At 39.5% G+C, this 25000-nt stretch overlaps 1 protein-coding gene across 1 annotated transcript in view; it reads left to right on the forward strand.

The window, feature by feature from the left end:
- LOC109918710 (hyaluronan-mediated motility receptor-like) overlaps positions 1–24976 on the forward strand; it is a 50219-nt gene extending 25243 nt beyond the window's left edge. Inside the window, exons 3-13 of the mRNA XM_020518645.2 lie at positions 248–334; positions 1519–1697; positions 2486–2622; positions 8049–8263; positions 10073–10189; positions 11272–11430; positions 12177–12317; positions 13342–13444; positions 14166–14342; positions 17621–17783; positions 23420–24976. Of these exons, the coding sequence (XP_020374234.2) occupies positions 248–334; positions 1519–1697; positions 2486–2622; positions 8049–8263; positions 10073–10189; positions 11272–11430; positions 12177–12317; positions 13342–13444; positions 14166–14342; positions 17621–17783; positions 23420–23439 (1498 nt within the window). The 3' untranslated portion in view covers positions 23440–24976. The remainder of the gene's footprint in view (positions 1–247; positions 335–1518; positions 1698–2485; positions 2623–8048; positions 8264–10072; positions 10190–11271; positions 11431–12176; positions 12318–13341; positions 13445–14165; positions 14343–17620; positions 17784–23419) is intronic.
- Positions 24977–25000: the final 24 nt, after the last annotated feature.

The raw sequence follows: 25000 nt of genomic DNA on the forward strand, positions 1-25000 counted from the left end.
CATCTGAATGTAAGCCTCCAATAACTAATGGAGAGAGTAACTTGATTCTTATGACAAGATTACCTTGAACAAAGGTTTTATTCAAAGATGTTAGAATTCTATAACTCTTATTTCAGTTGTGCCAATATGATTAACAGCTGTAACTTTTGAAGTGCTGTGATATAACATTTGTTCCATTTTTCCATCACTTGCATTTACCCATAACAAGCTTCATGTTGTGTCTTTTTAAACCTTTTGTTTTGCTTAGGGCTGTAATGGAGCAGGATAAAGAGAAGTTGGAGAAAGATAAATTTGAAATTGAAATGAAGCTGTCCCAGTCTTTGAAAGAACTCAGGTATTTCTTAGACTGCTAACGCATAATTAGCAAATTACTTTGTCACTTAAAATCAGAGAATTTTTCATATCTTTTAAAACTGCGATTTGAAATTAAAAGTAAATATAATTTGTCAGTACTGGGTTTGGTCTACTAAAGAAGAAGAGGTTTTAATGAATGCAGAGAAGTGATTTGGTTATGTGTATTCAAAACTTTCTAATTTTGCACAAGTTTTAAGACCAAAGGAAGAAGGATTATTGGATTGTATTGGAAAAGGTTCGGCTGAAAACACTGTGTCAAATGGCTCTATCTCTATACCCGAGTTTATCCTTCTAAGGAATAAGAAAAACGACCTAAATTTGCTAAGAATTTGCCTAAATGCAAAAAAAACACTGATTTTTGTGACTGAGTTTCTCACTCACTCTTGAACTTTCTGCATTCTGTTCCTCTACATGTTTACTTGAGGTGTGAAATGAATTAATTTGCTAGTTTTAGCTGATTTATATTTGCATTTTTCTCTGTTTAATTGTATGCTGCGTACATTGGTTCCATTGATGTCAATATCCATCTGGTACAAACCCAATTGAGTCGTAAAATGGCGTCAGCAACTGTACCTCAAGCAGGTGTTACTGGACAGTGATCTAGATGAAATTCTTGCTGGATTCCAAATTTTTGCAACCTTTGTTTTCTCTTTCATCCTTGCACTTAATCTCTCTTTCCATTTAATCAAATTGACAAGAAAGGAAAAATTGGCAACTATGCTCCTGCCACAAATAGGCTCAGTATTCCGAACAAGTGCCAAAAATGTGCCTAACCTTGCTTCTGTACAGACTGGGAATCAGTCTTGCCTATGTACCTTCAGAGCTCCCACTCTTTTAACTAAAAGTCGATAACCTATGAATTGTCTCATCTATGTAAAATATTAATATCTAAGCCAATATTAAATGTCTTTAAAATTTGGTAACAATTTGTATTTAACCAAATTCTATCAAGTGAGGTTCAGTCAAAAATAAATTATTTTCTCATTGTCTTACCAACATGTTAGAACATGTAAATTAAGTATTGAATTTTTATAAAAATGTTAATGCGCATTCAGTGAGATTGTTATAGAATGGACTGGAAATATTATAGTTTTGTCTTCTATGTGGAATTACTTGTATAAAAGAAAAATTGTTGCTGTATTGGAATGTCTTTTTTTTATTCAGTGAGATAAAAGTGCAACTTGAAAGCTCTAAAGAAGAAATCGGTCAATCAGAGGATCAGCTTGTTCAGAAAGAAAAGGAAATACTAAATCTCAAAAACTGTCTGAAACAGAATGAGGAGTCTTATTGTGAACAGATAAAAGAAATTAATGGAAAATATCAGCTACTTGAACAGGAGAAAGGTAATGTTACTAAAGAATGACCAATGCCTGAAATATTGAAGGTAATCTGTCTTCACATCTACATTTCTTCTTTCTCTGGGCACGTCATGAACTCTGACTAAATTACATTCTAATTGTTCATTTGGTTAAAATTACTGTAGAAACCTTCCCAAATTGATAAACCAGGTGCTACCAAAAAATTAGTAATTTTTTAGTTGATCTGTGGCAATTGCATTTTATCTGCCTTTTTGGATATTTTGAGCATGTAATGGAGATTGAGCCACATTGTATCCAAGTATGAGAATTGCAAGGAGTTGCAAGAAGAATTGGGTTGTGTTTCTGATTTCTGAAAAAGTTTGTATAGACACTGCACATTGCCACTTGTCGATGCTCGGAGTATCCTTTTAATTTGGTTAAATGCAAGTGTTTTTTTTGTTCTCTGCCCTCAATGAACTGGTGCTGCTCTACTCCATGATTTCAACTGGAATTTAGTTTATGGGTTTACACAAGGTGAAGTATTAAAACTATGTGCCATTGAGAGTTGTTGGCTGAAGAGTGAGAGGGGAGTTTTAAAAAAAAATAGTCTCATATATTGCAGGTCAGTCTAAATACCTGGAACATGCTTTGTTGTTCAGTGTTAACAAAGAATAGTACATGAGCTCCATTTTACTGTGGGGATTGCCATTTGTTTCTCATCACAAGGACAGTATTTACGTTTCTGTAACTATTATTTGGCAATACGTATTTTATAAATAAGTAATTACCATGGCATTTTGTTTCCTGCTATTAATACTTTTTTCTTTCTATAGAAAAAGCAGAGGCAGAATGTAACAGGTTGGAGCAAAATTCAACTAGGGAGTTGGCGATAATGAAAGAAAAATTGAATGAGATGGAACAAGATCTGCAGCAGAAACAAGATGAGCTTTCCTCTGTCAAACAGGAAAAGGTAATAGTTTTCGAAAATTAGTCTGGCTGCACTTGCTTTCTAATATACCTTATGATATATCACGCTGAAGTCCTGCATCGATAATCATTCACATTGGTACACTCTCGTCTTGCTTAGGTTTATATTCAGTTCATTTTTACTTTCTATAGAATGAAGTCAGTGTGGTGCCACTTGGGTGAGAGTGAAGGAACTTTAAGTCATTATGTGATATTGATTCTCATTCTTGTGAAGGTAGGAGAGGTGCAGGTATCAAACTGGTAAAGGTGAGTAGAATTGGCTTTCTCTGTTATATGAGAAGGGATGCACTGGCTTGGTGGTGATATCCCTAGACTGTTAATCCAGAAACTCAGGTAACCTGCGTTGGAATCGTGATGTGGCAGATGGTGGAATTTTAATTGAATAAAAATCTGGAATTAAGAGTTAATGACCAATTGACCCATTGTCGGGAAAAAAAGTCTGGTTCACTTGTGCCCTTTTAGGGAAGGAAGCTGTCATCCTTACCTGGTCTGGCCTACATGTGACTCCAAATCCACAACAATGTGGTTGACTCTAAACATGCCCTTTAAAATATCTGAGTGAACCATTAAGTTGTAAGAATTGCTGCAAAGTCTTAAAAGAAGAAATAAAACTGGACACACTATTTGGCATCAACCTAGGCACTGGAAATGACAACGGCAAAAAGAGTCCTGTTGACTCAGCAAAGCCTTTTCAGACTTTGAACATATCTGAGAAGTACCAAAATTGGGAGAGCTGTTTCACAGACTAGTCAAACGACAGATTGTCTGTAATCTGTAAGGTATTTTTTCTGAGTATGACAATGTTCCAGACACTGCCATCACCATCCATAGATCTGTCTTGTCCCACTGGCAGGACAGTACCAGCAGATATGAGAGCACAGTGACGTACAGTGGAGATGGTGTTGCTCTGGGTGTCCTCAACATTGAGGTCAGACACCATGAAATTGGTTTTATTCACTCGTGGAATTTGGTTGTCACTGGCTGGGCCAGTCTCCTGGCACTAAGTCAAAGGTGGGCAAGGAAATCTAATTACAATGAAATGTCCTCCCTCAGCTAATGGATCAGTGCTTCTCTATGTTTAACCACACTTGGAGGAAGAGTTAAGAATATACTTGACCTCATCCTCACCAATTTGCCTGCTGCAGATGCATCTGTCCATCTTAGTATTGTAAGAATGACTAAATCCCGCCTTTGTTTTGGGAATATCTTCCGTCATGTTTTGTGCCACCATCACCAGGCTAAATGGGACAGATTTTGAACATATCTAACTACTGAAGTTTGGACATCCATGAAGCTATCAGCAGCAGAATCATTCTCCTACAGAATCTGATATATCCTCTGCTCTACCATTACCATCAAACCAGGGTATTAACACTAGTTCAGTGAAGAGTGACAGGGGCATGCCAGGACCAGCTCCAGGCATACCTACAAATGAGCAATCGACCTGGTGAAGATTTCAGTACTGGTCAACTTGTGTGCCAAACAGCATAAGCAGCAAGTGATGGACAGAACTAAAAAAACCAGCAGATCAGATCTAAACTCTGCAGTCCTGCTGTATCCAGTCATGAATGGTGGTGGGCAATTAAGCAACCTACTAGAGGAGGAGACTTCAGAAGTATCTCCGTGCTCAACGAATCAGGAGCTCAGCACATCAGTGCAAAATGTAATGCTGAGAGTGATTCTGCTGCTGAAAGCTTCATGGATGCTCAAACGTGAGTAGCTAGATATGTTCAAAGTCTGTCTCATTAGCCTGGTAACTGTGGCACACAACATGATGGAAGGTATTACCGATGCAGAGGCAGGATTTAGTCATTCTTACGATACAATCATGGATAGATGCATCTGCAGCAGGCAATTTTCAGCCTGAACAAAAAAAATAATGCAAAGAGGGAGAGGTTGTTTACACATGGAGCTTGTGGAATGAGGCCTGTTCATGTGTTTGTTTGATGGCTCTGGCGAGAGTTATTTTTAATGTTTATTCGGAGATTTGAAAAATGACTGATTAGAGGACTTGAGAAAGGAGGTTTTTTTAGGCTGATGAGAGTTTCAGCTATGTGCTTGATTCTTTTAAGATTTTGAATGTTTTAGCTTTTTTATCTTTTGCACGCTTAAGATTAAAATCTGTGGGTAAGGAAGGGTCACTTATTTATAAAGTGCTTTTAAGAACTGCTCCTTATTGGGCTCAATGTCACTGAAGACATTCAAGAGATAGAGTGTGAAGTGGTTAGATTTAGAGAGGTGGTTACACAGCAGGATCAGTCGGATAGACGGGTGGCTGTCAGGAAAGGTAAGAAGGTAGTTCAACTTGATCCGTGTGATATCGAGGAACAGTTGGAGGCATTGGATACTGCAAAGGCTATGGGTCCTGACAACTTGCCAGCAATGGTACTGAAAACTTGTGCTCCATATTTGCTGCACCCCTAACCAAACTGTGGCAGTACATACTGGCAACTACTATACTGGCATCTACCAACAGTGTGGAAAATTGCCCAGGCATATTCTGTACGCACATAGCAGGACAAATCCAACCTGGCCAATTACTGCCCCAACAGTTTACTCGCGATCGTCAGTAAAGTGATGGAAGACATCATCAATGCTGCTAGCAAACAGCACTTACTCAGAATAACATGCTCACTGACAATCAGTTTTGGTTCTGCTGGGGCCACTCAGCTCCTGACCTCATTACAGCCTCAGCGCAAACAAGGACAAAAGAGTTGAATTCCAGAGGTGAGAGTGACAGCCCTTGGCATCAAGGCCACATTCAACTGAGTGTGGCACCATGTGTCCTAACAAAACTAATGCCAAAAGGAATTGGGGAAAGCCCTCTAATAGTTGGAATGATACCTGGCATTGAAGAAAATGGTTGTGGTTGCTGGTCATTAGTCATTTCTGTTCTATCTCTGCTGGAGTTCCTCATCGTAGTGTCCAAGGCCCAACCGTTTTCAGGTGATTCATCAATGAACACCCCCACCCCGCCACCCTAAAATAAGGTCGAAAAGTGGAGATGTTTGCTGATTGTACAAAGTTCAGCACCATATGCGTCTCAGTTACTGAAGCAGTCTATGCTCAAGTGTTGCATCTGGACAATATCCAGATTTGGGGTAAGACGTGCTGAGTAGAGTTGTACAGCATGGAAGTAGACCCTTCAGTCCAACTCGTCCATGCCGAGCAGATATCCTAAATTAATCTAGTCCCATTTGCCAGCATTTGGCCCATGTCCCTCAAAACCCTTCCTATTCATGTACCCATCCAGATACCTTTCAAGTGGTGCAATTGTACCAGCCTCCTCCACTTCCTGTATCAACTTATTCCATACATGCACCACCCTCTACATGAAAAAGTTGCCTTTTAGGTCCCTTTTATATTTTTTCCCTCTCACCTTAAACCTATTCCCTCTAGTTTTATATACACACACAGAAACACACACACAATCCCCCACCTCCACCCCACCCACCCTTGGCTATTCATCTATCCACGCCCCTCATTCCTGGTAACTCCCAGTGTGGAAGTAACACCACACAAATGCCAAGCAATTATAATCTCCAGCATGAGAGATTTTAATCAATGCCCCTTGACATTCAATGGCATTGCTATCACTGAATCTCCCAGGTCAACATCTGGTGGTCACCATTTAACAGCAACTGAACTGGACTTGCCATATAAATACAGTGGTTACAAGAGCAGGTCGGAGGCTAGAAATCAAGTGTGTTGCTTTGTCCTACAAGATGCCAAGTTTCTTCAGTGTTGTTGAAGCTGCACTTGTCAGGCATACAGGTGATGTGACACATCCCCAGGTGCTCAAAGAGCAGGGATTCCTCCACAGTATTCTGTTGACTATTTGTTAAAGTGTTTGGTGTGATCATTATCTCATTGTTATTTTGAGATCTGCTGTGTCAACCTCATTTCCTAATACAACAGTAACACATTACAGCCACTTCATTGGCTGTAAAACACATTTTAGGTCATCCTGAGGTTGTGAAAAATGCAGTAGAAACTCAAGTCCTTTTATTGTCACTGTTCTGACCAATGAACTTAATTGTTTTTGTTATTGGATTACTTGTTTCACAATTCATTGGGAATGAGACTTGCAATGGGAAAAATATATTTTGAGAAAGTGACTGCTGTAGTGGTGTACCCCAGACTCTAATTTGATGTGTGCTGGCTGTAACCTATGACATCTGCTTGGTAGCTTAGACGCTCCTAACCTAGATGCTATCAGAGATGAATCCACAGCACAAAGCAGTTATTAGCCTTGCAGCCCACAGTATTGATTGATTTATTGTTGTCAAAAGTACCAACAGACAGTAAAAATGTTGTTTTGCGCGCTGTGCAGGTAGATTATACCATACAAAGTGCATCAGGGTTGCAGAAGAGTGCAAAATACATATTACAGCCACAGAATGTGCAGAAAGAGAGAAAGAAAGATCAGAATTAACATTTGAGAGATCCATTCAAAAGTTTGATAACAGCAGGGATGAAGCTGTGCTTGAATCTGTTCATATGTGTATTCAAGCTTTTATACCTTCCGACAAAGGAGAGCTGGACGAGTCTTTGATTATGTTAGTTGCTTTACCGGGGCAGCGAGAAAGATAGATCGAGTCAATGGATGGGAGGCTGGTTTGGTGACGAACTGGGCTGTGTTCATGACTCTCTGTGGTTTCTTGTGGTCATGGGAAGAGCAGTTGCTATACCATGCCATGATACATCCAGATAGGATGTTTTCTGTGCCACACCTATAAAAATTTGTAAGAGCCTTTGTTTACATCCCAAATTTCCTTAGCTTCCGGACGAAGCAGAGACATTGTTGTGCCTTCTCTTTTAAACAGAATAGAGAGAAGCATCCACTCACTGGGACCATATGATATCTATTCTTCAGAAGAGCCTTCTGACTGTTTGATGCTGACTTTTGTAATATAATGTGCTTAGTGGTACAGATTCCTCAAATGTTAGTTTCTTAGGTGGCTGCTGTGACTTGGGTGGCAAAGCATGACTGAAGTAACTTGAAATTTTGAATAGGTGCCTTACCAAAAGTGGTTCCCGTACCACAGTGCCTCCAAGTATAAAATTTATATCTGGCAGACTATGCCTGCATAATCTTCCATACATCTTTTAAATTTGGATCCTAAAAGCACTGGGTGACCCCAGAGCCCAAGGAATGCAGTGGTTCAAGAAGGCAGCTCACCATTACAATCTCCAGAATATTTGGGGATAGGCAATAAATAGCTGGCTAGTGACACTGCCATCTCTGAACAAAGTTTGAAAAGGCAATTGCTAGAAACTGCGGGGAAATTTTCTATAACTCTTTCACTTAAAGTAGTTAATTATCAATGGATTGATAAATCAATGTTTCATAAATATTTTTGCTCCGATATGCTTAATGCTTAAAAACTGATCTGTCCCTTTCTCTAGGAACTGTCTGACTCTTTGCAGCAGAGGTTCGATATCTTCCGGGAAGAAATGACCAAAGAGAAGCTTTTGCTGGAGGAAGAGCTGGAGGCTGCATTAGATGAGCTTGAACAATTGCAGCTGAAGGAGGTGGAGGCTGAGGAGTTGGCCAAACGTCTAGAGGATGAGAATGAACTGAGAGCAAGAAAGTTTGCTGGACTACAGGAAGAGCTTGCGGAGTCAGTTTACTTGTTATCTCATTCCCCACTGATTTAAAGGGAAATTTGGGTTTAGGGTGAAACTTGGAAATTAGCAGTACTTCAAAGGACCTAGATCCCTTGACCATTTTATAAGAGAGAAATTTGGTGACCAATATATTCTTGGATTGGCTATATGCCCCTCATAGTGTTCTTTTATGCCCATACCTGAGGTTTGTCTAATTCTTGAACTTGCCAACTGAATGCGATTTCAGTTCACTTTCTGTTCATTTAGGCTTCCTTGTTCAATACCATCCTATTCCATTAAGATGGAATTTTCCTGATCAGGTGATCTGTTACATTGGTAGTCTGCAAGGTGATGCTGCCATTGTAGGGTTTCAGTGCTTGGGACATCACAATTAAATTGGGGTATTCAATGTCCTGTTACAGCTGCTAATGTTTTAAGAGGTGTGGGGTTGGGTAGAGTTATTAGTAGCACAAAGGTACCCAACATACTAGTGAAGTTGAGTTGTCAGCTCTAGTTGGAGATATTCCTGGATGTTTGCTGAGATGTTCTAACCGCATGATACTTAATCATGTGGCATCCTATCTTGTGACCTTTACAAATGTTTGATTTTATATTCTGCTTCTCTTACCCTGTAATTAAGAATCTATTCATAGTTTTACACCAGCAAAAGTGAGAAGTTCCAACAACCATGGAATCAGTCATGAATGGGATAAAAAAGAAGTTATTCTCATAATCTATTTGCACCATACACCATCTCCTCGTTTATCTTTGTTACTCCGCCCCATCTGTAGCTCTCTCTAGTGCTCTGTTTTGCTTGTCTGTGAAAAACCTATGATAGTGTAGGGGAAGTATTCAGTCTCAGAAACAGAGAGCAGTATTTAACACTCTGCATGTTGGAAAGTGTGATGTTCATAGCATAAGGTCTTGTTTTCACCTTCTGCCATGCACTCAACTGCATGTATTGTGTATTGAACGGTAAACGGATGGTGTACTAAAAGCTATCTGTAATTTGTGGATGTTTGTACATTAAAGGTGAGTTTATCTTGTATAATGTGAATCATTTGGACTTTTTTGGGGTGGTCGTTGCTCAGGTTATGATTTGCGGCTTGAGTTTCTTCCCTTCTATCAAAGATTATGCAAAGTAAATGCTTCCACTGATTTTGTTGGCATGGTTGTCTTGATGCTATAAATAGCCTTTTATTTAAAAGTTAAAATCACTACAGTGAACACCTTTTCATGTAATGACTAGAAACTTGCCCCTTTACCTATTAGTATCCAAACAACCTTTCAACCATAACAAAAATCGAAATTGTTGGAGGAACTCAGCAGGTCTGGCAGCATCTGTGGAGAGAAAGCAGAGTCATTGTTTCAGGTCCAGTGACCCTTGTTCAGAACTGGTTTCCCCATGTTTGACAGCAGTAAAGACTTGCTAGCTGCAATATGAAGTTAATTTTGGGTGAAAAAGTTTTTCGTCAAATCCCCTCTAAACCTTTTGCCTTTCACTTCAAAATTATGCTCCCTTGTTATTGACCCTTTGACTAAGGGGACCAGCTACTTCTGCTCATCCTGCCCGTGCCCCTCTTAATCTTTTACATCTCTATCAGGTTTCTTCCCCCACCCGTCCTTTTATGCTTCAAAGAAAACAACTCAAGCTTATCCATTCTGTCTTCGTAGCTCCATTCCAGGCAGCATCCTGGTGAATCTCCTTTGCACCCTCTCCAGTATATTCACATCCTTCCTATAATGTGGTGACCAGAACCAGCATAAACGATCCAATATTTAGAGCTGTGTCTAGTTTGACGTTTCTTTTTCTCTCTTTAAAGGAAAAATGCTGAACTGGAGAAGGTTAATGAAAATCACAGCAAAATTGTCAGTCAGTTACATGAGGACCAGAGTAAATCACTAAGAAAGCTGGGAGATATTGAAGCAGAATTTGAAAGGTAAGAGAGTATATGAACATGTATTATGTACACCAAGCAGATGTTCATTCTTGATTGGTACTTGATTGCATCCTGCAATTTATTCAGCAACTTTTCTGTGCTGTCATGGTATTTGAATGTGACATTGATTCCTTGCATAAAAGTTTTTTTTTAAGCAGCCACAGCAGGATCTTGTTCATTTAAAACTTTTTTCTTCTCTCCATGTGATGAAGATCCCAATGAGTTTTATTTTGTGGTTTGTTGGGAAGTGTAGAATCATACAGTACAAAAGAGACCCTTTGAACTATCAAGTTTGTACTGCTGGTAATACACTGCTGTCCACCTAGTCCCACTTTCCAGGAGTAATCTGTTAGCCTTGAATGTTATGACAGAATGTTTTCGGCCTTAACTACCTTCCCAGGCAGTACATTGCAGACACTCACCACCCTCCAAGTGAAAACGATTTTCCTCAAATGCCATCTTAAAACCCTGCTTTTCAGTTCAAATTTATGTGTTTGTTTCTTTGACTAAGGGGAACAGCTGCCCAAGCCTCTCATAATCTTCAACATCTCTGCCTGGCATACTCACCACCTCCCCCCTCCTCCCCAAAAAAAACCTCGCCCGTCTCCCTTGACCTTCTCTACTCTAAAGAAAACAACCTGAGCCAATCCAGCCTCTCTTCATTGCTGACATTCTCCATCCCGGGCAACATCCTGGTGAATCTCCCTTGCACCTCTTCCAGTGAAATCACGTCCTTCCTATAATATGACGGGAACTACACACAGTACTCCAGCTATGGATGTAAAGTTGCAACATGACCTCCCTGCTCTTACAATCTATGCCATGACTGATCAAGGCAAGTGTCCTATCTGCTGCCATAATGACCTTTATTAACTTGACCTGCCACGTGCAGAGATTTGTGCACAAGCACCCCAAGATCCCTCTGTTCCTCTGAGCTTCTTATTGTCCTGTTATTCATTCAGCACTCCCTTGTCTTGTTCCTTCTTCCAAAGTGAATTATAGTGTGTTGAGATGCATTGTACAGTTTGCAACTGGTGAAGTTTTCTATTGAGGAATACTAATTTTCTGTAACATTTGTTCAGCTACAAATCGTCTGTAACGAAAGAGGTGGGGTGCCTCCAGGAGAACAACACTGCACTGACAAAGCAAGTTGCACAGTTACTCTATGAAATCAAGGACAAGCAGCAGCAGTTAGCAGAAGTTCAGCTTTCTAAAGAAAAAGCAAAAGAAGAATATGCAAGGTATACAGTTCAATATTGCCATCACAATATTAATTTAGGCCCCATTGGTGAAACGCTTAAATTTTAACCTGCCATGTATACTCTGGTATTTGTGCAATGGGCCCATTGATACCTACAAATCCCAACTGAGCTTGTGTAACTTTTACACAGCATAATTTAGTTGGATATTATTTAATAAATATTGCCATGCATTGCGCTTCTTAATGTTATGGGCATGCTTGATCTGAAAATGTGGCTTATCCCTCTCTTCATGCACCCATACTTCAGAAAACCAAAATAGCTTCTTAACAAATCAGATTGCTAGGCATTCTTTTCTGTGTTGCTACGCTTTATGTAGCAAGTGTAAGTGAGCTTTTGTTTTTTTGTGTAAGCTCTTACTTATTGACTTGTGACTTTAATTGTTCATTTGCACCATTTAACAGAAGTTATCATGTAAATCTGGAGTTGGGCCCTGACTTTACTTCACAACAAAGGTATATTTGTTTGGTAGGTATGGGGAGTACAGTTAGCTGTTTGAGTAGTGAACTCCAGATGGTGAATAGTTTGGGTGATGTATGCACGATATTGAAGAATTAATTTAGAAAACAGTTTTTAAAGTGTCTAATCTATTGCAATGCAAAGAGTTTCCATTTTATCTGCTTTATAGAACAGAATGTCCAGCTACCAGCTTTCAATGGTCCTTCTCAGTCACTGCAAAACTAAATTAATGAAAGTGGAATTCCTTTTTCTGTTCCCCTTCTCCAAAGAATGCTACTGGAAGCACAAACAAAGCTAGCTCAGAAGGAAGTTGAAGTTAGAAAGTTGGAAGAAACTTGTAACCTGAGAGTAAATGAACTTCAAGCACAATTGGAACAAAGCAAGATGTGTCAGGAGGTGGAGAAACAGAGGTACAAATAGAATGTTCAATTAATTTTGCAATGTGTGGCTGATCCTCTTGGTTTTGAAAGTATCTAGTGGTTGGGTTGTATCTCCGATCAGTTCTGTGATTCCAGTATTGTTTATTTGGTCTTCAAATTGAGCATTGTAATTGGGAGAAGGGGGTGGTCAATTAATGTGCTTGTTCATCTTCTGATTTTCTTTACAAATTGGGCAAGCTTAATGAAGAGCGAAGTTGTATAGTGCAAGATTCCAAGGTTAAAAAGAATACGCTGAGACTATTCTGGGGTGCCCGTGTGTTAGAAAGGTTGAGAGGATGAACATTTATACGAAATGAGATGTAAAAATGATTTGCCAGATAGTTGGCTAGCTTGAATAAAATGATTTGTGGCCTGAACATATTCCCAACACTTTAGGAATGTTGGAAGTAGTACCTGCTAATGACCTGGTATTCCAAGACAGACATTCAGAAATTATTATTGTGGACAATAAAATCACCCAGCGAATGGATAGATGTTAATTTGGTACTGTAACTTGTGGGACCACACTACCAACATTGAATTGTACCTCACTTGGCTCTGGTCTATACTACTCGTTAAGCATAAATGATTCTGACCATAAAGAATTTCCATATTTCTGACGTAATAATTGAGATGGTGGCTTTTTACAACGGAGGAAATTGAATTTCACTCCTTTGCATGATTTTACTTATGTTGCCTACAGAATTTTCAATTGTTTAAAGTATGTGAATATCAAGTCTAAATTAAATATTTGAAAGTGAGAGCTTATACTTTCCTCCTAAACTTTAACTGGTGTCCATTGCTGTTGAATCCAGTCTTTGTGCAGGGCTTGAGAATTTTTTCTACTTGGCACGGCTGGTAAAAATGTAGGTGCTGTATTCCTCAGAGGTGTATTTGGTGGAAGCCTGGTTTATTATTGTGTTACCTCGAAGTAATTGGTTTCTTTTTATACAACTGAGAGGGTTAGCTGAACATGCAAGTTGTTCACCAAATGAATTTCTTGTTTCTGTCACAGCACTGATACTGTGGGTGAGGATGTGGTTACAGAACTTAAAGCTGAAATACAAAAATGGCAAGTGCTTTATGAAGAATTGCACAACAAGGTTAAACCTTTCCAGGTACATTCTCTCTAACTTTTGTTTTTGTGTTACGCATTTAGTGTTAATTTTTCCTTCTTCTAATTCAAAAGATACTATGCTATTGGGAAATACGTTTAATGTTGTTATTTAAATGACGCTATATAAATAAATGTCCCTATTAATTAGTAGAGTAGCTCATTTGTTCAACTGAAGTGTCTAGTGTTCAATCTATTCAGGAGTGCGCCACTTTTAGCAACTTCTCAGCTTTGGGTGATGGGCATCAGTGCCTGCTTGCTCATGTTGTGAAAGTTGCAAAGTTCCAAATTGTCATTTTGTTTTGACGTTGAGTGTAGAAATATGGCTTCTGCTTTAATTTGGTAAGTATGTAAATCTGCCCACTGTCTTGTGCTGTTGACTTGCAATGGGTTCCAAATTAGAGTCTGTTTGGACATCGGAACACAGTACAGGACAACTTAAGCAGCCATTCATCAGTACAGGAAATGTTTGTATGTTGGGACTTTAAAATTACACTCTGAATGAGATTGCATTTGTAAGTACTTGCATTCGTAAATCAGATGTTCATAATCTGAAACATCCCAGGAAGCTGTTGTGGGTTTGTTTTGTCTCTCGTTGTTTTGCACATCTTGTGGTTTGTTACATGGAAAACATATTCCTTTACTTAGATCTTAAATTCTCAACTCGCTTGATGTAAAATTGCTGGTGGACCTGATTAGTTTTTAAAACTATTTCATATGAATAGGAGCAACTTGACTCATTTGAAAAGGAAAAGAATTCCCTCCTCAATGAACATGGAGCTACGCAGGAAGAGCTGAATAAACTGAGTGAAGCTTACATCAAATTGCTTGGTCATCAAAACCAGAAACAGAAAATTAAGCATGTAATGAAGCTGAAGCAAGAAAATGTGGAGCTGAAGCAGGTATGCAGTTTTACCAGGTTGGTGGCAATGAATGATCGATGTAACCGGCGCTAAAATATTACTAATTTTATAGACTAATATTTCAAATTGGGACTGTCTCCATTCCTTCAACACCTACATGCAAAGGGGAGTGCATGTGCTGGTTTTAAATACCTTGAATTTTTCAGAACATACAGGATTTGGTCTGGCTTCTATCTGTGAATTTAAAGGAAATACTGTTCTGTAGCGTTGTGTTAACTGTGACCTCGTGATAGATACAGTTGGTATGGAAATATATGGGTGGTTTTATTTTGCAACAGATTACCACAGCAGTAAGTTAGGACCTCAAATGTATTTATTGCACAAGTTAGGAACTCACGGGATGCAGATAATGTGTTGGCATAGGATGATAATTGATTAACACAGAGAAGACAGAATCATGATTAATGAGTCTTTTTCAGGTTGGAAAATAACTTTTGGAATACCAAAATAATCAGCCCTTTAGCCTCAATTATGTATATTAATGGCTTAGAGGATTTCTGATCACCAATAGTGTACAGGTTTAGTGGTGATAAAACGCATTGAAGTGCTCGATCAGTCACCATCATACTGAATGGTTTCCTGCTGCTCCTATGTTCGAAGGAGGGGGCAGAGTGTAATGCATTAAAATTTGCTTACAGTGCAAAAATAGGTGACAGGGCATGTTGAGATGAAGAATCTGCGAAGGAATATAGATGAATTAAGTGAGTAGGCACACATTGATGAGTGAGTTTAGGAAGGAAGAGGTCGAAGAATTGGGGGGGAAAAGGTGAAGTTCAGAGGCTGTACATGTGCATGAAATACAAAATTAGCATGCAGGTACGGCAAATAGTTAAAAGACAAGTGATCTTTATTTCTAGGGGGACTGGAGTTTAAAAATAGGGAAATCTTATTATAGCTACAGAGGGTGTTGGTCCTGCCTGAAGTGCTGTGAACAGTTTTGCTCCTTGTAAGAGAGGATATGTTGGCGTTGGAGGCAGTTCAAAAGAGATGCTCTATGCTGATTCCTGGGATAAAAGGGTTTGTAGTGATTGTAATGTGGTTAGCCAGGTGGACCTCCTAGAATGAGTTCAGTCATTGGGACCATTGATCCGGTCCAATCAGGGAGTCCTGGCTGACAGATAAGAACAGGAATGTTAGACACCCTGTTCACGCTGATGGCTGGCTCTGAGGGAGCTGAATCAGTGTCAAGGACTCTCCAAGTGTAAAATGACTTGGTGATGGGATATCAGCCTCTGTGGAGTTATTTCAGGGTTAACTTCTTGAGAACAGCCAAAATGTTTAGGTTTTTATTCATTAGAATTTAGAAGAATGAGGGGTGATCTTATTGAAACATTCAAGATTCTAAGGGGAATTGACAGGGGAGAGGTTGAGAAAATGCTTCCATAAGAGCCCTTTATCGAGGAGACAATTTTTTAAAAAAAATATTTAACCTGTTTTTCTAATCCATTCATTCAGAGATGTTAGTACATACCTCTGGAGCAGGTAGCACTGCTGGTCCAGGGGACAATTATGGTGAAGAGATTTAATTGTCCTCAGCTGAGATCATCTCACTAGACACAAACCGGAAGATTCTCACTAGCTTGACCCTATGAGCAACAGTAGAGTGACTTGTTTGATAGCGTTCTTATAGTGCAGTGGCAGTGTCACCTGCCTCTGATCCAGGAGACGTAGATTCAAGTCCCAACTGCTCTAGAGGTGTGTCACAATATCTCTAAGCAGGTTGATTAGAAAATATAGAGTGACTTTTTCAAGATAAAATAATTATAGGGGCATTTGTATACAGCTTTAAAGTTTGCTCCGCAGTGTGAATTTGTTGTGGAAGACGCAGATTGTTGTGTTGTGAGTTGTCTATGTCTGTTTGAAACTTGTGTTGAATGCCTGAATGTAAAACGTATCTGGTGAGTAAATTCCTGAATGCTTAATTCCCCGATTCTGCTTTCAGTTTCCTGTTTCTGAACTGTCACAGTATAAAGTTAATTTCAAGACTCAAGATCTACTGAGCTACAAAGAACAAAATACATCATAGAATCCCTACAGTGTGGAAGCCATGCGGCCCAACAAATCCACATTAACTCTCCGAAGAGCATTCCAGCCAGACACTCGCCCCTTCCCTATCTCTCTAACCCTGTATTTCCCTTGGCTAACCCACCCAGCCTGCACACCCCTGAACACTATACAGGCAATTTAGCATGGCCAATCCACCTAACCTGCACATCTTTTGGACTGTGGGAGGAAACTGGAGCACCCAGAGGAAACCCAAGCAGACACAGGGAGAATAAACAAACTTGACACGGACTGTTGCCCGAAGCTGGAACTAAACCTGGTCCCTGGCATTGTGAGACAGCAATGCTAAACACTGAGCCACCATGCCACCATTTGGAAAATGTTTTCAATTCTCAGGAGTGGGTACCTCTTTATTCCACCTCAGTCCTTGTTTCATCATAATTCTGCAATAAATGCTAGTAGTCTGGCCAATTGGCAGCCTTTAGAGGTCAGCCATGCACCAACTACCTTTTTCCTACTGTTGATGAAGTAGCTTCTTTACCTTCTCCCAAGTTTCATCTGCTTAGTTGATTTTGACATTTCAAATTCGAGCTTTGATGCTGCATATGTATTCAATAAGTAGATTAAATTCCTTTCAATACACAGAAGCAGTGTATGTGCACTGGGTTAAAACCATTGCTACCCTTGTTTTGCTTAAAATAAGATCAGTTACAATATTAAACCACTACCACTTGAAAAACCATTTGAGTTGTATACTAATTTTAGTAAAATACCCTCTGCTCCCCCTTGTGAATTACATTTACCTTCACTGCCCAAGTGCATATTAAATGTAAATTTCTTAACTACTCTTACGAAAAAAAAATACACTCGACTTTTGGTGTTGCCATTTGATCATCAAACTCCACCCTAGATTAATGTTCATGTACATGTACTATATTGAGATTACATGGCTAACAAAAGTGTCTATGACTTTTAAAACTGATTAATGCAATTAGCCATGTGCCCAGGACACTAACTACAATATTACGAGTGGGAAGAGCTTTGGTATCCCCATAGTTTTGCCATTGAAGGCTTTTGCTGACAGTTTCTTCCCTTCTCTTGGCAATTTTTCACATCTGTTGGCTTCTAAAATAATATTGATATTTTGGATTTTGACTTGCATTTCATATGAAATGCATCTCTTTTCAATTGGAAAGTGGAGAGATTTCACTTTGTGGCAATTAGGTGTTTGATCTGGATGTTCTCCCTGGCAGGAGCTGACAAAACTTCGAGCGCAGCTGTCCAAGGAGAAACTAACTGATCAGAAGTATCAAGAACAACGTTGCAAGGCACAAGGCATCAAACGCTTTGATCCTGCCAAAGCTTTCAAACATTCGGCGAAGGAGAATATTGCTCCGACAACACCACTGAGAGAAGGTAAACAATTTGTTTGTGGGACTTTGTTCAATTGAACTGCTTTCCTGGATTTTGGGATATTCAAATAGCAGGGCGTTTTAAATACATAATTAGGCTTGAGGTTTGTACATTGCATTGGCATACAATGCTGGGTTTATTTGTCAATGTAGGAGGGGGGCATTGGCCATCAGGTTTTCATATCGTTGGACAAGGATGGGATGAGGCATAATGTAACCTTTTTATGGTGTTGAGACCAATCTCACTCCCACCTACTGCCTTCAACAGAAGAGGGACACAGTTGTGACAGAACAATACCCAAATAAAAGTGGAAATTTTAATCGCATGCGGCTTTCAGCAGGCTCTGATGATGGCCAGAGCCTATGCTGACCAATATGTTTCCCTGTTGCCTGAATGATCTTCCTTGGAGTATAAAACGTCTTTTGCCTCTTCCTATTGTGGTGATGGATATTTGCTGGGCTGCACAGGGTGTGGTAATACTGGTTAACAATTATCCACTCAATGTACTAGCAGGTTGGGTGTAAGCTGTCAAGTCAGTATGTTTAATAAGCAGTCTTCAACTGGTATTAAGGCAGAACTCATTCAGCTATGTTCACTAGTCCTTGCGTAAGTTATGTGTGCAGGAGAGAATGTTTTAGTAAGCTACCTAATATCTGGAAAAACTGCTTGAAATCAGTTGAGCTTGAGCTTCAAACTAATGCAATCAAAGAGGACCGACCGATTGACTGGGCCCAATCACTCGGGTAATTTACCCCTAGGATCAAGGATGTCTTGGAGAGGATGCAAAAAAAGGGGAGAAGAACCAGCAGGAGGTCGTTGTACACATTGAAACTAATGACATAAGAAAAGGATGAGATTCTGACGAGAGAATATAGGAAGTTAGGCAGGAATTTTAAAAAGTAGGTCCTTGATAGTAATAATATCTGGATTACTCCCAGTGCCACGAGCTAGTGAGGGTAGGAATAGATCAGATGAATGCGTGGCTGAGGAGCTAGTACAGGAAATAAGGATTCACATTTTTGGGGATCATTGGAATTTCTTCTGGGGTAGAAGTGACCTGTATAAGAAGGATGGATTGCACTTAAATTGGAAGGGGACTAATATACTGGAAGGGAGATTTGCTAGAGCTGCTTGGGAGGATTTAAACTAGTAAGGTTTAGGGGGTGCGGGGAGGGTGATAGAGCGCAGGGAGCTCATGAGGAAAGAGATCAGTCTGAAACTGATACAGTTGGGAAAAGCAGCAAGTGAAACTGTCAGGGCAGGCAGGAACAAACCAGAAAATGAGGTAGTACTGATAAATAAACTGCATTTATTTCAATGGAAGCGGCCAAACAGGTAAGGAAGATGAACTCGGCATTGTTGGGAACACGGGACTGGGATATCATAGCAATTACAGAGACATGTCTCAGGGATGGACAGGACTGGCAGCTTAATGTTCCAGGGTATAGATTCTATGGGAAGGATAGAGAGGGAACAAGAGAGGAGGGGGAGCAGTGTTTTTGATTACGGACAACATTATAGCTGCATTTAGGGAGGATGTTCCTGGGAACATGTCCAGTGACGTTATTTGGGTAGAACTAAGACATAAGAAACGGATGATCACCTTATTGGGATTGTACTATAGATTTCCTAATAGTCAATGGGAAATTGGGAATCAAATTTGTAAGAAGATCTCAGTTATCTGTAAAAATATTAGGGGATTTTAACTTTCCAAACATAGACTGGGAGTGCCAAAGTGGTAAGGGCTTGGATGAAGAGGAATTTAAGTGTGTATAAGAAAATTTTCTGAATCACTATGTGGATGTACCTACTCGAGAAGGTGCAAAACGTGACCTACAATTGGGAAATAAGGCAGGGCAAGTAACTGAGGTGTCAGTGGGGGGAGCACTTTGGGACAAGTGCCCATAATTCTATTAGTTTTAAAATAGTGATGGAAAAGGATAGACTGGATCTAAAAGTTAAAGTTCTAAATTGGAGAAAGGCCAATTTTGATCGTATTTGGCAAGAGCTTTCAAAAGTTGATTGGGGGCGGATGTTCACAGGCAAAGGGAATGGCTGGAAAATGGGAAGCTTTCAAAAATGAGACAACGAAGAGTCCAAAGACAGTATGTTCCTGTTCGGGTGAAGGGCAAGGCTGGTAGGTGTAGGGAATGCTAGATTACTAGAGAAATTGAGGTTTTGCTTAAGAATAAAAAGGAAGCATATGTCAGGGAAAGACAGCAGAGATTGACTGAATCCCTAGAACAGTATAAAGACAGTAGTAGTATACTTGAGAGGGAAATCAGGAGGGCAAAAAGGAGACATGAGATAGCTTTGGCAAATAGGGTTAAGTGAAATTCAAAGGGATTCCACAAATACATTAAAGACAAAAAGGTAACTAGGGAGAGAATAAGGCCCCTTAAAAATCAGCAAGGCTGCCTGTGTGTGGAGCCGCAGGAGATGGGTAAGATACTAAATGAGTATTTTGCATCAGTGTTTACTGTGGAGAAAGATATGGAAGATAGAGTTGGGGAAATAAGTAGCGATACCTTGAAAAATGACCATATTACAAAGGAGGAGGTTCTGGCTGGTTTAAGATGCATAAAGGTGGATAAATCCCTGGACCTGATCAGGTGTACCCTAGAACTCTGTGGGAGGCTAGGGAAATAATTGCTTGGCCCCTTGCTGAGGTATTTATATCATCAATAGGCATAAGTGAGTTGCCAGAAGGCTGGAGGTTGGCTAACGTGGTGCCACTATTTAGGAAACGTGGTAAGGAAAAGCCAGGGAATTATAGACTGGTGAGCCTGACATCTGTGGTGGGTAAATTATTGGCGGGAGTCTTGAGGGACAGGATTTACATTTATTTGGAAAGGTAAGGACTGATTAGGGATAGTCAGCATGGCTTAGTGCATGGGAAATCATGTCTCACTAACTTGATTGAGTTTTTTGAAGAAGTAACAAAGAGGATTGATCAGGGCAGAGCGGTGGAGGTGATCTATTTGGCCTTCAGTAAGGCTTTTGACAAGGTTCCTCATTCTAGACTGGTTAGCAAGGTTAGATCACGTGGAACAGAGGGATAACTAACTATTTGGATATTGAACTGGCTCGAAGATAGAAAGTAGAGGGTGGTGGTGGAGCGCTGCTTTTCAGACCGGAAGCCTGCGACCAGCAGTGTGCCAGAAGGATCGGTTTTGGGTCCACTGCTTTTCGTCCTTTATATAAATGATTTGGATGTGAACATAAGAGGTACGGTTAGTAAGTTTGCAGATGACACCAAAATTTGAGGTGAAGTGGATAGCAATGGAGGTTACCTCAGAGTACAATGGGATCTTGATCAGATGGGCCAATGGGCTGAGGAGTGGCAGTTGGAGTTTAATTTAGGTAAATGTGAGGCACTGCATTTTGGAAAGGCAAATCGGGGCAGGACTTATACATTTAATGGTAAGGTCCTGGGGAGTGTTGTTGAACAAAGAGACCTTGGAATGTAGGTTCATAGTTCCTTGAAAGTGGAGTCGCAGGTCGATAGCATGGTGAAGAAGGTATGTGGCGTGCTTGCCTTTATTAGCCAGTGCATTGAGTATAGGAGTTGGGAGATCATGTTGCAGCTGTACAGGACATTGGTTAGGCCACTATTGGAATACTGCGTGCAATTCTGGTCTCCCTGCTATAGGAAAGATGTTGTGAAACTTGAAAGCATTCAGAAAAGATTTACAAGGATGTTGCCAGGGTTGGAAGGTTTGAGCTACAGGGAGATGCTGAATAGACTGGGGCTATTTTCCCTGGAGCGTCAGAGGCTGAGGGGTGACCTTATAGTGTTTTATAAAATCATGAGGACATGGATAGGATCAATGGACAAGGTCTTTTCCATGAGGTGGGGCAGAGGGTAAAGGTTTTAAGATGAGAAGGGAAAGATTTAAAAGGGACCTGAGGCGCAACTTTTTCATGCAGAGGGTTGTGCGTGTATGGAATGAGCTGCCAGAAGAAGTAGTGGAGGCTGGTACAATTACAACATTTAAAAGGCATCTGGATGGGTATATGAATAGGAAGGGTTTCGAGGGATATAAGCCAAATGCTGGCAAATGGGACTATATTCATTTAGGATATATAGGCACGGATGAGTTGGACCAAAGGGTCTATTTCCATGCTCTATATCTCTCTTTGAAATATTGCGAAAGGCCATTTGATTGTTTTCTCGTCCATTCGGTCCCTTAAACCCTTCTCTACCCTGGTTCTTGACTCCCAAACAGGGAGACATCTTTTCTGCAACTACCTTGTCCAACCTTTAGGAATTTTGAATTTTGTAAGTTTCAATGAAATTTCTCTTTCTCCTTTAAAACTGTAGAGAATAGTCTCCTTGATCTCTCCTTGTAGGACAGTTCTGCCATCCCATGGATTAGATTTGTGAACCTCTACTTCATTGTCTGTCTGGCAAATGTATTTTCCTTAGGCAAATGGACCAACTTTGCGCACACTACTCCAAGTGTAGTGTCACTAAGGTGTGGTGCAATGCAATCTACACAAGACATCTTTATTCCTGTACTCAAAGCCTCTTGCAATAAAAGCTAACACATTTGCCTTACTAGTAGCTTGCTGCATCTGCATGCCAGCTTTTAATGATTCATAAACATGTGCATCCAGATCCTCTTAGCCATCAACATTTCCCAACCTCTTGTCATTTTAATAAATACTCAGCACCTCCATTCCTCCTACCAAAGTAGTTCACACTTATGCACATTGTATTCCATCTGCCATGTTCTTGCCCACTCAACCTGTCCCAATCCCCTTGAAACTTAACGGGAACTACAAAAAAGTTGTTCTGCATTTTCTTAGCAAAAACAGTTTTATTTACTGGTGCGTGTGCTGATTAACCACGTTCAGCTTTCTGATGTTAGCATAAGACTTGTTCTCATGTGCAGATAATTTCTTCCTTGTAGACTAAGGTCAGAGTGATAAGATTCAGCCAGGAGCACAGAAACATGTTTATAATCACTCTTGGGATATTGGTCTGAAGGACTGTAAGATTTGTACACAAATTATGAAATAATTGGTCACATAAATCTGCAGGACTTTTGATAATTAATATTTCTAGGATAAGAAAGAGTTGGATGAATTAAATGAGCAAATGATGGCAGAAACAAACCAGCTTTCTAATTAGTTACATACTCTAACCCTGCCTAATTATCTTCTGCCCCATTATAACTATCTGATTCTATGATATTCCAAACTGCTTATTCCACAGTTAATTCTATAAGTGGTATCTGAAAGTCTCTTCCATGTTGCGCAGTGCTGGTATTTGGGTTTCTCAGTGAGGATAAGCTAACTCGCTACGTGAGTCAATGCACGCAGGGTGGTAATTGGTCAGGTCATGTGCTAGGTCACTTGTCTTTGAGCAGGTAAGCATTAAGATGCTTGTTTCTCCTATAAACATTTGAATAAGCATTAATTTAATTTTCTAACCACATGATGGATTGCAATGCATTTTGAGTAAGTCTAAATTTCAGTTTAATTTCATTTCTAACCAAGTGATGGAGAAATTGAAGTTTGGTATAATGTCACCAATACATGTATTAATCTGAACTGTTTGTTATAATACTTCATAGTTCAATATTTGCTGTGACATTTCTGTATGACTCATATATTTGTTTTTTGTTTTGCAGGGAGCACAAATGTACTTTAAGCTATGCAGCTTTGATTTCAAGTCTCCATACATTGTGAGTGTGATGAGATTCTGGTAATGGTACCCTGGATCAAATGGCTTACATTCAACAAGAATGAGTTGAAGAGATTACTGACATTGTAAATCAGAAAGTAGATCATCGTAAACCAATGAAACAGTCTTGCTCCAGTGATTTTATGTTATTCTCCCCTGCCCCTTGAATTTTAATCTTGAATTTTAAAATATGGATTTATAAATAAATTCTTTAGATTAGGTAAATTATTTTTTATGGATGTTTATTTATCCTCATGAATCTATTCATTGGCATTGACTTGTAAATAATTCTGTTGGATTTTCTGGTGAGCTGGTAGTTGATATCTGGGAGAATCAACAGTTCAGGTTTCACAAACAATTTATGAAGAAAAAAATAACTTGCAAGCAGCTGGGCTGTTAACAAAAATAGCAGCTGATAAAGAAATCTATTATTGTAATTCTATACTGTTACTGTGGTGCAGCAACCACCCCCCGACCCCTCCCCCCCACCCCCAATGCCCTTTCCAGATTCAGGTAAAGTAAGAATTTTTTTTGCAATGGATAACATTCTTGCTAAGTAACACGAGTTCTATAGTTAAGTGAGAGACTAGTCATAATGTGAATTTTCGGATCATGCACATTGGATGGACATTCAACTTCATGTGAGGGAAATAAAGATTTGAAACTTCATCAGAATGAAGGCCCTTACCTTAACAGACTGCATTAAAGCAAGGACCATCAACTGAACCCATTGAATAACTGAATTTCCAAAGATTTGGGTAGCACTTTAAGTGACTGAACACTAAACTTCAAGCCATCTAGCTCAACGTCAAGCTTAGCTTATTGATAAAATATTTAGCTGTAGCAAATAATTAACATTAAGTATGAAGATACTGGTCCATGGTTTTAATTATTTTGCAAGATCTTTATTCTGGTGACATTCAATATTGCAATAAATTGTCAGCTTATTTTGTGGTGCATGTAGTGAGGTTGAGAGACTTGATGTGGTTCCCCAGCACTTAGTCTGAATTGTAATTCTGAGTCATTCCAAAGGCTTCCCAATTGTTTGGAAAGCAAAGTTGTCAATGGGTGCAGTTGATGATCCTCTTTTCAATGTAACTATTTTAATAGCAGTTAGAAGCTGACCTTGAGACATTGTACAATCTGACAAGAATAAGAAACTGGAGCCTTGTTGCCTAATACGGTTTTTCCTGCAGAACTTGCAGTTGATTATTTGAAATGATTGTATCTTTTGGTGTTTAACATTGTAAATATGTAACATTTTAAGTTACGTCCTTGGATAGTGAATTGTCAAAATGGCACTGATGTACAAAAAACATTGGAAATAAGAATAAAGCTGGACTCGTTCCACTTTGAGGGATCTCTGCTCTGTCCTGCTCTACCCTGGAGAGGATCAACATTAGTTTTTTTACCTAGATGAAATTCCTTCATGTAATAAACTCACAGTACTAAGCAGTAACTTGCTAATAATGACTATCTAAAGTTTTTAAAATTTACAAAAGCACTGAGTTTTAACATTATTTGTTTA

The sequence above is a fragment of the Rhincodon typus genome, chromosome 12 (genome assembly GCF_021869965.1).
Source record: "Rhincodon typus isolate 14 chromosome 12, sRhiTyp1.1, whole genome shotgun sequence".
In the NCBI taxonomy this organism is placed as follows: Eukaryota; Metazoa; Chordata; class Chondrichthyes; order Orectolobiformes; family Rhincodontidae; genus Rhincodon; species Rhincodon typus.